This window comes from Serinus canaria, chromosome 3 (assembly GCF_022539315.1).
Source record: "Serinus canaria isolate serCan28SL12 chromosome 3, serCan2020, whole genome shotgun sequence".
Classification (NCBI taxonomy): domain Eukaryota; kingdom Metazoa; phylum Chordata; class Aves; order Passeriformes; family Fringillidae; genus Serinus; species Serinus canaria.
Window position 1 is genome coordinate 51,825,338 of NC_066316.1, and position 14,978 is coordinate 51,840,315.

Sequence of the window (14,978 nt, forward strand, 5' to 3'; positions counted from 1 at the left end):
ACAGCTCACAAGTTTTCTTGTGTTACAGGTTTGCCAGCTCTGGTGATAGCAATAGTTTTAGCAAGTGCTAACACAAATGCAAGTCATATTTATGGCAAACAGTTATATGGCAGAGATGCAAACGGGCAAGGAGGAGATGACTTGTGAGTATTTCTTTTGATCTCTTGAAATTTAGCATTTTTAGTTGCTTTGGAAAAGTCAATGGTGCATTAAACAAGCAAAATGGGGCAAAACTCTGAATGATTAGAATCTGTAATGTGAAGAAGGCTGTTAGAAAAATTGGAGGGAAATCTGCATTACCCAATGCCAGGAACAAATGCCTCTGCAAAAGTTTTTCATGAAAATAAATTAAAAATACTTGTTTTGGTTTGTCTTAAGTAAAAAGTATATTTTCTAGGTAAGAGCAAAGAAAGAATTTGTATAAAAATAGTTTCCTTTGTAAATCAAGCAGCCTTTTGCCAATGTAGTTCAATAGTCCTCTATGTTCTTCTCTTGATGTCCAGATAATAACTCCAAATGCCAAAATTTTTATGCGAGTGCTCTTTTTCTTGCCTGGCAAAGACTCATTGTGATAAAACCTTAATTTTTTTTAATAAAACTTTAATTTTTTAATTTTTATTATAGTATCATGCTGAGCATTAAAGCCATTTGCTGCAAGAGGAATTAGTTAGAGCTCTCATATGGCTGACTGTCAAATGGCTACCTCAAAAGTCTTGCTTCTTCTCCAGTCATGTTCAAGTTCTTCCTTAGCTCCAGTGGCAGAAAGTTGAGATTTTGACAGTGAAGATCCAAGTTTGCCCATCCTGTTTCTAAAGCACTCAGTGCTTCACACAGATGACAGCAGTGAATTTTTATGTACTGAGTCTGAGCATTTTTCATGGTGGGATTGCAGTTCCCACCACTTCCCACTTTTTCCAACTAGTTTTAACTAAAATGTGATACAGCCCTCAGATTTCTCATATTTTAATAGTGTAGGCCATAGTCACTTAAGATGCCTCTGGCCTTCATCCTGTTTCCAAACAGAAAATGAGCAAATATTTAATGTTACACTATATTTCTGCACCAGTGGTATCAGAAATTGCCTCATTTTCCTTTAGTTGTATGATTAATGGAAGGAGAGTTTCCATTAACCAAAAATATATTTTATTTTATTTTAATTTTTTTACAGCTGCTGGATCAAGAACGAAGTTGTCTTTTATGTGACTTGTGCCGGCTACTTTGGAATCATGTTTCTAATGAATGTTGCCATGTTCATTGTGGTGATGGTGCAAATCTGCGGGAGGAATGGGAAAAGAACCAACCGGAGCCTGAAGGAAGAGATCCTGAGGAACCTCCGCAGCGTGGTCAGCCTGACCTTCCTCCTGGGCATGACATGGGGCTTTGCCTTTTTTGCCTGGGGTCCCTTAACTCTTGCTTTCCTGTACCTCTTCTCAATTTTCAATTCATTGCAAGGTAAGCTGAATTTTTGTTCTGTGAATGAATAGTATTTGATCTGTTCTTGTTCTGGAGCATACTATGCCCAGTGATTTGGCCAGGAAACTCATATCCAGGCTCTCCAGGTTTTCCTTTGATATTTAACCATCATTAGTTTCCCCTTATGTGGAATAATAACACCAACTACAGGTGGTTTTAATATCTTATGTAAATTAATTATGGTTTCAATGTCTTTTTCCATAAAATGAGCTATATTATAAATAGAGCTCTCCCCAGCTAACAGTCTGCAGTGTTCTCTGTTGAGATACATGCTATATGACCTTCAGCATTTCCTTTCACTGATTATAACAAATATAGGAAGCCTTTTTTTCCTTACTTTATTTATGTAGGGAATCTGTGAAACTCATAAATATTTTATTAAGGCATGAGAAACTCATAAAATAAAATTCAGTCCTGTCTCAGTGTGGAGAGATAGCAGAGACATATGGGATATTCTTTGCTTAAGAAAAATCCAGTGACTGTTACAGTCAGCTTATTTTTCTTTCCATTACTCAAGTTTTCAATATTTTACTTTTCCAACATAGCGTGTCTTTCTGAAGAATGCTGTAAATTGTAATCACATAGTTATAAATTACAGAATGATATAGCTGATATTTATAAAAATTCAACTCAAAGCTAAAATTTGCATATTCTCAATTGCCATAAAATTCTCTACCAGTGCTTGCCCTATCCACCTATAAAGAACAACTAAATATGCAATGAAGAGAAAACCCTGAGGTCATTGGAAGTGCACATGTTATGCCACACACATATTGACATAAAAATTAAATTTATCAGGGGTGGGGGGAAACCCAGAAAAATCCCAAAAAACAAACTCAAGAATGTCATTGAAGGAACATGTGTTATGCAACACAAATATTGAGATAAAAAAGAATTTTTCTTAGGGTCAGCAAAATATCTTCTCTTTATGGAAAAAGTAATTAATATCACTCTGTGCAGATTTTATCGGATACAGTTGAGATGTATTTACTGTGCTGAAAGATTTATTGGGCTTTCATGGAAAGAGAATCATGTTGTCGGTTTTTGTTTGGGTCAGTTTCAACCTAAAATGCTAAGCAAAATGACAAAAAATATTTGGATGTGGTGTTTTTACTAGAGACTGTTTTTTCCAAAGGATACATTCTGATACTCCCCTAGCAGCATAATGAAGTATTTACAGCATTGTGTCTGTGTTAGAAATTCAGACAGGCCTAGAGAGATCAGAAGTATGGGAAGAACATGAGAAAATACTTAAATTCTGAAAACCTTTCCAAGGGTCAAATTGAACAAGCTCTCTGTAACCAGAATTTCCAGTGCAATTAATTAAGCTTGTATGTGCAGGGTGCATACAAGGTTGACCAACACTGCCTGAGTGGTGTAATGGCACTATTTAATGGAAGATGAATATTTGGAACGCAGTTAAGTCAGAAGATGAAACTGAAAAAGTCGAGAAGTAAATGTAAAAAGAAGAGTGATGAGATTTTCATGGATTGTGGTAGCAATGATGTCGCAGTCTATGTTAAGGCACGTCAGATCAAGCAGTACAAGATAAAAATCTTCTCTCTGAAGGTGCTTTTTGCTGTGTCAGAAAGAGCTAGGCAAAGCTAAAGAATAAAGGAAGAAGATGTTTAAAATCCTATATACCTGGTGCACTGTTCATGTAGCAGTAAGGGGATGGAATGGGGCAAATCTGTATCAGAAAGCATTCCCTAGCAGCAAAAAGCATTTCAATATGGCAAGTCTCTCATCAGTATTAGCAGCTTAATTATGGAGATGTTGGTAAATACATCTGTTCTCTCTCATGTTCTTGAAAGCTGCATGAGTATTTCAAGCCATACCAGCAGCCTCCAGCAGCAGTTTTCTGTGCACTGGCAATGAAAAAGCAAATTGCAGCAACTGTTAGTGTTACTGTACTTTGCTGTTTCATCTACAAAGGAAATTCTTGACGCTCTCTCCTTGACGCTCAGAGTAAAAAATATGGGAACATTTCTTTTTTGGCTGCTCATTTTATATATATGCCTGGGCAAGCCAAATACTTTCAAGTCAGAGCCAAGTTAGAACCAAGCCTAGGATCTGATTTGTCTCTGGGAACCAAAACCAAAGCTGTACTACTAAAAGCACATTGTAAACTTAATGAATAATGAAATACAGAGGAAAAAAAATTCTGGAGACCAAGCCCAGACAGGGCAAAGGCAAAGTATTTAATGCAGTACATTTGTTTTGCATTACTATGGAATATGCATTTTCTTTTTAAATATTCAGAACATTCACTGCAATTTAATTAAGCATCAATTTACTAAGTTTGTAAACTGTGTAAAAGCCCTAAGAAGAACTTTGGACCAAAACTAACTTCATATCTCCAGCCCTATAAGAGCTGATAGTGGTTGCATTGGACTTGCTCTGTGCTTTAAACAAATCAGATAGAAAAATATTTTACCAAGTGCAAATACAGTAGCCATAATCCAAGAGAGGTTACATTTGAGATGCATTAGGTCATACCTTTTTAAAATGTGCTTTTCCTTTTTTTCCCCATCAGCTCTTGAAAAACTTTGGAGAGATTGTGTCTCATGACCCAACCCCTACCTGAAGTTAACTGATTCCAGAGGTCTCAGCCAGGACTGATAAGCAAATACAAGTCCAGTTCAATGACATGCATTAGTGCAAAATTAGGCCTCAGCAGTTTGGAGGAGAGAAGATAATTTGATTCTCCAAAACATTATAATCCAAGCTATACCCTGCCATTGTGTTCTGACAGCTGAAACACAGTAGACATTAGTATACAGAACTAGTCATGATCATCATAAAGGAATGGTTTTAGAGGAAGCCACTTGACCATGTTTGCCCACATTATGCAGCATTCATTCACATCTAAGATAAAATCATGAGGGATCTTGCAATAGCATTTTGCTGTCAGGTGTTCATCCTCAGGTTGGCTCTCTCACAGAGAGCACAAGTAAAACAAGAAATAGGCTAAGCCACAGAACAACAAAAGATTCCACAGCCAGTGCCAGCCTGAGAAGATTCAGGAGCATTTCCAACTACTATATTTAGCTCCAAAGTGCATCTGTAGGTAATGAAAGCATATCATACGCCCTGTTAAGACCTACCTTATCACATGATAGGATGCTTACCTCCTCTCTTGAAAATAAAAACTCTAAAATGCCATAAGAAAAATCAACCCCACAAATACATTCTTTAGCATGTTTACTACAATTGAGTATGAAAATCTGTTTGTTTTCTTTGGGAGTAAGAGCTGGACCCCTAATTAGAACTTGTGAGCATATTCTTACCATTTTCATAATCATTCAAGTGCGTTGCATGTGATGCACATAAATCCAAGTGTGTTTTTTCAGCACTTGGCCAGCACTCAACCCACTACATTAGGATACCCCTAAGTGCCATTTACAAGATGTCTGGTTTTAAAAGAATACAGCCTACAGTTCTGTACATACAGAACCATATCCAGGAGATAAAATATCTCCTTGCTAATATAATAATGTTGGTATTTATTTTGCAGTCCCTCTCTTGCAGTCCTGTTGGGTGCAGAGTAGTCATTTGCTTCAAAGAAAAGACCTTTCAATCATTTTCCTCTAAGAAAAAAAAAAAAAAAAAAAGGAAAGAAAAATATGAACACTGAGCTAAATCAACAATGCTAATAAAAGGCATCCTAATCTCTGTATTCTGATATTCCAGACACTTACATGGCAACTATAGGATGGGAAAACTTTAGTTAATTTCCATACCTCTTAAATGGATACCAATAACAAAATATTAAGATGATTTGTTTTGTTTGTACTTCATAGTCTTCTGATTACAAATTTCAGTTAATCTGTTTATAAATACATGCTTCATTTGTTGTTTATTTGCTTTTGTCACAGGTTTGTTTATATTTGTATTCCATTGTGCTATGAAAGAAAATGTGCAGAAACAGTGGAGGAGACATCTCTGTTGTGGCAGATTCCGACTGGCAGACAATTCAGGTAAAGGCAGTTCACATCTCCCCTCGTTAGCTGCTGCAGTTGTCTTTAAAAGTCCAGGCAAACAGCTTGCTATGTTATTTTAATATAATACAAGGTAAACCAGAGATGTGGGTGATGGTTTTGGAAGGCCCATCAAACCCTAAAAATAAATTTAAAAAATCCAGAGATTCAAACTTCTGTCATTCCAAACCCAGGAATACTCATTTTCTCCTATAATGATAAAGTTTGTTGACTTTGAATTGTGTGGACTGCTAAGCTGATGTAGGAGCAATTCTAAAAAGTTGCATAGAAACATTATGACTTCTTTAGCTTTTATCTTTGCCTTTTTAATCTTTCCTGTCCTTTGCCATTGAATTCAGAGACTATTAGAGACTCAGAAACATAGAAAATTCCTTTAACAGAAGCCTGATTAGGTTCTGAAAATGAAGTTCAACTTCATCTGCAACAGTCAGACTGAAAGGAGAGATGTTGGTTTGGACACATGGAAAGTCCAGTGCTTGGGCCACTTATAGTTTCCTGCACCTTTGGCCATCTTGGATGGCATGAAACTGCTTTGTTCAGGGAATTGGCTCTTCCTTTGCTGTCTGATATGGTGGTGCTTTGTACCATAGAATTCTTTCTCATATGGTTCTATTCAATGACCAGTGTTCAAATCTACAGCTGGTGTAAGGTGACATAAGCTCATTGCTTTCTATAGTAAGCTTTCATTTTGTGGTAAGAAAACTTCATTCATTATTTCAAAGGGTTAATACAAACTAGGAAAATCATATTCATTCTGATCAGGCATCCAAATTGTTTCATATGTTCAGTTTCCATGTGATTTATTCTGTAACTCCTGAACTGAAAAACACAGATGGATCAAATTATTTCCTTTTTTTTTTTTTTTATGCTGCTGTTGGGCAGCTTGTGGGTATGAATATGGTAGAAATAAAAACATAAAAGATTTGAATATTTCAGTGGTAGAGATGATGTGATTTCATTGTGTCTGGCATAAACTAGTTTATCTCCATGGGCTGGTTTTAATCTCTATGAACCTGACACTGTTTTCAGGCAGAACAGTGAAATAGAAGTCAAATGTGAACTTGCATACCTAAACACTCTAGCAATAATTTACTGTAAAGTATTTGTCTTGATTTAAATCAAGACTAAAGTGGCCCACTTGTCTTTGGCTTGGGCTTCTCTTCCATTTTGTGAATTTCACTGAAGTACAGTGAATAACAACAAGATGACTAAATTGAAACTGCCTGCACTTACCTCAAATTGCATGGTACAAAAGTAGTTAGATACTTTTATTCTACTGGTATTGGGACACTTGTGGTAAGTTTTTAAGTGTTGGTTTTCTTCATTCAGTTTACTAGTATTAGCTATTTAATTTAATTTTAGAAGTTGTTCCAGCATAGGAGCCTATTGTGTTAATGGTTTGGACAAAATTCTTTAAATGTGAACTACTGAATAAACTTTATTACGTAAATTGTGCACCAATATGCTAAACAACAAGCTAGTTGTTAGCATGTAGTATATTCTGCAGCAGCAGCTGCAGATCAAACCCTCAGATGAAAAGGTCATTGTAAATGATCCTATCACCTTTGGATTTTGCTCTTCAGGTTAGGAAAGTTTGGTATCTCTATACTGCTACAGAGCTTCTCTTCTCTTCTGCATTTTGGAAAGCCAGGTCATACTTCCAGTTCTGCTGTCCAGACAAACTATTGTTAGAATGTTAGAGCCACCAATTTCAACTGTTTTAGTAGAGTAAATCAAGTTGGAATACTTTTATCATTCTTAAGAACCAAATAGGATACCTAACAGGAAAAGGACAAAGTATTTGTTATAAGCAATACTAAGAAACGCACCCAATATTTGAAATAATCATAATTGAATAAATTAGGCATTTATTACAGTAGTTATTTATGTAAAACTTCTCAATCATTTTTAGATTGGAGCAAAACAGCAACCAATATTATAAAGAAGAGTTCCGATAATCTTGGGAAATCCTTATCCTCTAGTTCCATTGGCTCCAATTCAACCTACCTAACATCCAAATCAAAATCTACGACGAACACGTATTGCAAACGAAACAGCCATACAGGTGAGTTCTTGCATTGCAGCCCAGTGCATCTGTGAGCACACAGGTTTGTGTTAAAGGCACAGCAAGCATGTCTACCCCTAGGTTAAAGAGAGAAAATGTCATCAGTTCATATAGTGCCAGTATTTTTGAAATATATGTTACTGTTTAATAAGAACCATTACCCAAAGTGCAGTACATCCAATATATAGATCTGATCTCCATATGTTCCCATACTAAATGAAATAGGCTTGATGAAAGCAAATTTTGCTTATTATCTATTGTAAACACAGGGTAGCCAAAGCACAGAGAGATGACGTTCTTCACCCAAGGTAACATGAAAGCTGGCAGTACAGCTGGAAATAGGAATCAAGACTTCAGAGTCCAAGTCCTCAGCTGATTGTCTTGGTTAAACTCCTTTCATCTAACTGTAAAACATTTATGGGTAAAACGACAAATGGAGCCTACTCGGAAATGGATACTGTGTTCCCAGAGTATGCATTGTCTTGCCCTTCTACAAATAGCCATATCTACTGCTTATTTATTTAGATATCAATGGTATATGTAATAAAAGGCATCATCTGTATTCCACTCATACCATGAAAATGTGCTGGTTTTAAGAAGACTTTAAGGGAGCAAAGAAAGAGAACAGCTGGAATGATTTGCAAGTTTGGTTGTGTCTGAGATAATATTTCAGAAATTCACTTATATAGTTCAGATTTTTTTTATTACTCTGTTTTTGTGACTGCATGTTTTTGTCCTGTGTAAAGTCACATAGCATTATTATACAATACTCTTTTATAAATATAGTGGAAATAAAATCTGCGCACATATTGAACTCAAAGGTGTGTTTACTTGTTTTAAAATATTTATCAGAAAAAAAATGTTTAGAAATGAAGTAGATGATTTCACTAGAAGGAAAGTTATGTTGTTTCTTAAGTATTAATTATTTTTGTTAAGCCCCCAGTGTCTCATTATGATGGGACACTCACCTTTCTTGAAGCATGGCACAGTTTCCAGGAAATACCCTCTATTATTTTAATTGATGATCATTACCTGTTTCAGTTAGGCACAAACACTCCTTTTTTTTAATTAATTACACTGTTATTTTCTCACTGACCAAGATTCAGTGCATCCATTAGCATGAGGGATTGTGCATCAGGCATTTTAAGGGTTTAAAACTTTATTGTTTATTAAGAACATACAGGAAGTACATCTGCTTTGAATACAGTAAAAATGAGAACTGTCTTAGAAATTCCTGATGACTGATAGCACCTGAACTTGCTCTCAGGACTGCTATTCACAACTGCATCGGGAGCACAGGGCTGGTGCCTGCCTCCCTGGGCTGCCTGTCCCTGCTGCCAGGTCAGTTTCGGTGTGCAGTGCACCCAGCTGCCGTGTTCATTCATCTCTTCCCTGCAGGAACACTTCTGCCAGCAGTCTTCCACAAACAGCATCTTTAATATCAGGCTATCAATTAAGAAGACTTAGTGCTGGAGTTTTTGCAAGGTGTTCCTGAATTAAAACAAAGAAACTATTCCAGATTAGAAGTAGTAAAGTTAAAAGAAACTTGCTCATATATATTTTTCAAGAATTACTAGCTTAACCCAATGCATAAATTATTCCTAAAACGGACTGAAGTTCTTAATGCAATCAAAGTTTTTAATATGAAAGGGTTTTGGACATTAAGAGAATACAACAGTTTTGTTTTTATTTTTTGGAATTTTCATATGTTTCACTTTGGTCTCCAAAATGCACATATCATTGTGATACTCCAAGGGAATTTTTGATAACACTAGGTTTTTAAATATTGACATATCTTCTCATGTGTAAAAATAATAAAAGTAATAAAAAATATTCAGATTCTGATTGTTAATACAGCTGAACTTCTCAGTTTGCCAACTTAGCTAAATTGCAGGCAAAGAGTGCCATAGCTACATGTCTTGGCAAGTCTTGTTGATATGGTAATAATGTGCTCCCTGGAATTGACACAAGCATTCATGTGTTTGTGGTGTAGATAATGTCTTCTAAGGCCCTTTCCTCATCAGTGGTGGAGCATTACAGGTAAAGTGAGAATTGCTTTTGTTGAATGCATGGTTGGAACAGGGTGGAGGGATGCTTCTTGCATGATGTCCTCATTGACGCAGAGGATTTTGCTAATCAGAAATGTTGCTTATTTCTATTACATCTTGCACCACTGATGCTGAATCAAAGGACAAGCATGCTTCAAACTCTGGGTGTCTGCACTCTGCATGGGGCACACAGCATTTAGAGGATACCATTTTAGAAAACAGACATTAATGTCCTGAAATTAACACATGTGAGCAGTAGTATGGAGAAAGGAGATTATCCTGAAATTACACATACACGAAGCATACATTAAAAAGCAAAAGCAATCTGATTGGGTTCCAGAAGATTCTTTAGTATTTATCAAAGTTATTATAGAAAATTTAATATGTTTATATTTGGTCTGTGGCCATTACTGGATTAGTCTTCTAGACATTGAGATTTTTATATCAATTAGCACCCAAAATTACTCCTAATGGTGAATTATATATGCCTGAAAGCCAGCCTATGAACTGCTGCTTGAACACAGAATGCACCAACACAAATATTGGGTGGACCCTCATGGTGAACAAAAGAGGTCACTACGGCATCTTGTGCCCCAGCTGTCTACAAACCCAAACCAAACTAACTGTAGAAAGTACTTAAATATCCTCTGTAACACTTCAGTGGATTAGAACTTAAGACGATTTCTGCAGGGAATTTGGTCATGCAGCTCAAACTTCAGGGATATATTATTTTGACCCTGTACTTAGATGTGAAGCCACTGGTTAGTAAATGCATACATTTGAAAGGCTCTCAGTACTCAGAAATTTGCCATTGGACATGGAGTTACTCACTGCAATTCATGAACATTCTTGCGTGCTTTGAAAAATCATCCTGATAAGCCTCAACATGCCTGTTTCTGTTTTAATGAGTGAAACTGTTTTGATTTTTCTGTCTGCAATCCATTTCTCCTTCGCAACACTTTGTGCTCTTTTATGGCTTGGTATCATGACTTTTCCAGGGATGGGTTACTTTTCTTTTTATTTCTAGTTGGTTTATTTCTAAGAAAAGTTTTTTATGAAATCATGGTTCAAGTAGTACGCTTAATTCTTAAATGATCCTTTAACAGGGAATTTCAGGAGATGACTTCACTGAGGTCTTGTAAACAACCATCAAAAATATCACTTGTAGAAGACATTTCTTCCCAGGGTGCTCCACCTTACTGCTGGCTTGCAGGGGTACAGATCCTGCCCAGGTTCAGGGAATTTATTCCAGCTTCACTGCAGTGGAAGAGATAAGAAAGAGAGCTCGGTTAGCACAGCATGCTTGAGAAAATGAGAGACAAGCTCTCTCCTTCTCATTTCTCGCTACGTTAGCTCTACCTACTGACCGTTCTCTGAACAGCAGTAATGCGAGCCGCTGAAGCAGTCTTTCCCAGTCTTGCTGGGAATTGCCTTGCTTCTTTACCTCTTCAGCTTCACCCTTGACCTCTAGATCATGGACTCTAAAGAGAGGCCTTCTTACATTTTTCAGCCTGCACATTATGAAAAAAAACAAGTTGAGGCTAGGCAATCACAAAGTTTTGGCTCTGGCTATCTGCTTTAGGATGAAAGACGTCCTCTGCTACATTCAGCACAGATTATATTATCTCTGTGCATAGCTCAAAGCATACACTGTTGAAATAATTAAATCTGTTCACAGTCATTCTACAGTACTTTATTATGTGGAGATGCCATTTATGGAGACCAAGTGCTATCAAAATATTTTTAGTTTGTAAGATTCAGAGCATCAGCAGTAAATTATTATGTTAAAAGGTCATGGGAGTCAGGAACACTTTAGGCAAAATATTAGAGGGATAATTTCAAGAGATACCTGAAAGGTCTGCCCACAAAACCAGACATCTCAAAAGAATTTAGAAGAAGCAATCTCAAGCCAAAAACTTATTTTAGGGCAGTAATTTAGTTCAGTGGTAGTGGCAATTGAAGGCATATCAATGTGGGAGTGACACATCTTTTAAACTGTGAATTTGCTTAAGAGGCCCTAACTACTTCTTGTTGCTTTTTCCTCCTCTTAGAGAATGTTTTTCTTGACAAGCCATCTTCCAAATTTGCCCAAGAGGATGGAGAACAGACATCAATCATCCCTGTCCACCAGGTTATTGACAAAGTCAAAGGATACTGCAATCCTCACTCCGACAGCTTCTATAAAAATATCATCATGTCCGACACATTTAGTCGCAGCACAAAGTTCTAACTGCGTTTCTGGTTTTTTAAGTCAAAGGAATACAAAATGTCTGCCTGGAATTGAGAATATTGAATGTCATAAAACATGACCTGCTCAGTTATTTTTTCCCAGTTCATAGTGTTCTCCTGCAAACAGCTTTCACTTAAGGACTGATTTTTTTAAGTTTTACTGTTGTGGAAAACGACAGTTTTTTTACCATGGTATTGAGCTGTTTTTAAATGTGTGCCAGCCAGCATGATGCCTGGACAGCTAATTATAATCTTTTAAGACTGAAGAGCCACAAGCCTAACTTTAAATAATATAATCCAAACAGAAGCAAGTCTTGACTCCTGGAGAAAATAGCAGACATGTCATGCAGTACAGGCAAGCTTTTATTGAGCAGTTTTCTGATGGTCTTTTGTTTTGAAAAATACAGATTTTACCTATGGCACTTGTTAGAGTCTTGCTTCTTGAAATGTCTAGTGCTCTTTATTCATAAGTGAATAAAACCCTACCACCACTTAAAGGGTTATTTTAAAACATTTTTGCCTAAATATACCTGATCATGCAAACCTTACTCACCAAAACAGCATATGCTGTAAATGCAGGCAAATTTGTATCCATATACATAGAAAAACAGTTTACACAGAGATGTGTTTCAGCATTTATTGATTGGTATGTATGAAATGCAGTGTCTTCCATCTCAAGTTTGTGTTTAATATTCTTTTTTCACAAAACAAAATAACAAAAAGGCATTCAACTATATATAGATATATATATACATACCTAGAACTCTCTCTACACATATTTTTATAATAATACACACAGTAAATATGACAGCGTATACTAGAGACAATCTAAAAACTGGACGGTGCTAAAATTTAAGTCTAAATATTTAAATGTAAGATGAATTCTTTGTAAACCCATGAGTTTCTCAGTCTCTGTACTTCACATATACTATATGTGTAGACACCTCCATCAGATGGCATTGCAACATTAGGATAACCTGGAACATGTTTACCAAAAATCAATAAACAACATCTTTCTGGGCACATAACATTATCAGTATCCCTTTGTTGCCCTGTTGGATGACGTGACTGAGGTTGTTGGATGAACAGAGTTTAAATATTCAGACAATATTCACATTGCTATACTGTATGCATAATGACCCTGAGGGGTGTGGGGTGTGTGTGCAGAGAACAGACAAGAGCATAAGATGCTTACTTGTTTTACTCTCTATTTTACTCTCTATAAATGCGTGACATGTTAGCAAGTGTCCTTGAGTGCCAAAACGGCATCTCTCCTCATGAACCATGTTTCACCCCATGACGAGCTTTATAAAAGTTGTAGCTGCACATGTTTCTGAAGGCATGTGCTGAAACATAAAAGGTTTTTTCAAGTACTGCATTCAGAGGAGAATGTCTCCTAATGAAGGTTTTAATTTTTAAGATTATCCCTTTTTTTAACGAAAATATTTTTAGCCATGTATTTAATTATTTGAATTCAGAGAACATAAAGTTGTGCTGATTTTTCGGTTGCCAAGCAGGTGGATGCTCAGTGATTAGGGATGTGGGTTTGTGCTTTCTCTGCTCTTTGCACATGCTTCTATGTGCAGAGATCATTTAATGCTGTGACCGCACAAACAGCACATTTCCCCTGGCTGCAAACACCTGGTGGGAGGAGGATGTCGCGATGGATCCCACCCAGGAACACTGCTGTCACTTCACGGACCTGAGGGAAACCTCAGTCTCAGAACTGCAAATACATTCGTGGTGTATGAATGGAAGTGTACGAATGAAAGTCAGCCCCATTCACTCAAACTGTAATTAATAACAGGGAGGAGTGTTGTCAGATATCTTTAATAATTGAAATAATTTACAGAGAGATTATGTACAAGCATTTACTGAACTTATATTTTATATTCCCACTTGCTTAACTACTGTAGGCAATAGTGTTCACATAGCAGCTTACTGTGAGATTTCTACCTGATTAAGATGTTCAAAAGTGAAGAGAAGGAAAATCAAGCATTCCTGAAAAAATGAGGAATCAATAAAACATAACAGATGAAAAATATATAAATAAGAAAAAACCCACAGTATCCTGAATGAAGCTGAGCTGTAACCTATCAGTTTAATGTACATCTACCTGTATTTTTGCTGAATTAAGACTTTTTTCTCTTTTTTACTACCATGTAGTAATCTTAAACTGTCTGTGTCACTTAGCTGCTCTTGAATGCTCTCAATTCTACAATGTAAAGCTTTCTGTTTTGTAGTTGACATACTGTAACCTCCCTTGTACATATTTATTTATTTGTGAGGTTAAGTATGTCAAATATACTTAGCACTATAATGACTGTTCTTGTTACTTTAATGCTAAGTTTCTGCTTCATCATAGAAGAAGAGGGAAAGAATAATTTCTTATATGTTTTTTCTAAATTACTTGTGAAACAGTTTACTGTAGCTCTATCTTTTGCAACTTTGAGGAAACTTGTCAGTGTAATTTGTGATACTAGTCAGTGAAATATAGTGTAACAGGTTTGAAGATGGACTAAAATGGAAAGAAACGTTTTCAAGTAAACATTTTTTATGTTAGTGTTCCAAATAATTAAAGTCTTTTAATAGTGAATGGTTGACTTTTACTTTTCCTTTTTCGTGTTTAATGGCAAAAATTACACCGTGGAACTCCGGAAAATAATCTTGTGGGTTTTTAAGTACTTGAGACAGGTACACGCCTAGCCAAAATGTCGGAAATAAATGTGCAAGTCTAACTCCTTCTCATCAGGAGAACCCATTTTCGGAATATGCCTTCCCCTTTTGTAATTTACTCAATGCCACATTCAGTGAATGACCTGAAAGTTGTGAAATCTCATTTATTTATAGTGGCAGTCATGTCATAGAAATTAAAAGAAAATCATGGCAACCAACAATATGCTGGGATTATATTTTAAAGTAATACAAGTGAATCATCTAAAACTCAGGACTTATTCTTTTATATATGTTTCTCTCCAGCTGGATGTAGTTCCTTATTATCAATATTTTCATTCAACTTATAATACTTTGATCACTGCTGAAAAATTTGATTCAGCCAATCACTTGATTAATACACACTAATGTATAGACAATGTCACACATTAATGACCTATGTTTACTTGCTTACCTCTAAAGAAGATGGAAATATGCTGAAATATGTCA

The 14,978-nt window shown here is 36.2% G+C and overlaps 1 protein-coding gene across 6 annotated transcripts in view; it reads left to right on the forward strand.

Annotated features, from left to right (window-relative positions):
- Positions 1 to 14,412, forward strand: part of ADGRG6 (adhesion G protein-coupled receptor G6) — a 111,122-nt gene extending 96,710 nt beyond the window's left edge. For 4 of the 6 annotated variants that reach the window (XM_018920017.3, XM_009095310.4, XM_018920015.3 and 1 more), the window contains 5 exons: positions 29 to 143; positions 1,169 to 1,452; positions 5,352 to 5,453; positions 7,387 to 7,539; positions 11,639 to 14,412. In XM_018920017.3, coding sequence (XP_018775562.1) covers positions 29 to 143; positions 1,169 to 1,452; positions 5,352 to 5,453; positions 7,387 to 7,539; positions 11,639 to 11,817 — 833 coding nt within the window. In that variant the 3' untranslated portion in view covers positions 11,818 to 14,412. Of the gene's footprint in view, positions 1 to 28; positions 144 to 1,168; positions 1,453 to 5,351; positions 5,454 to 7,386; positions 7,540 to 7,808; positions 8,354 to 9,532; positions 9,580 to 11,638 lie in introns of those variants that run through there. The other 2 variants (XM_018920018.3, XM_018920020.3) reach the window with 2 other exon arrangements.
- Positions 14,413 to 14,978: the final 566 nt, after the last annotated feature.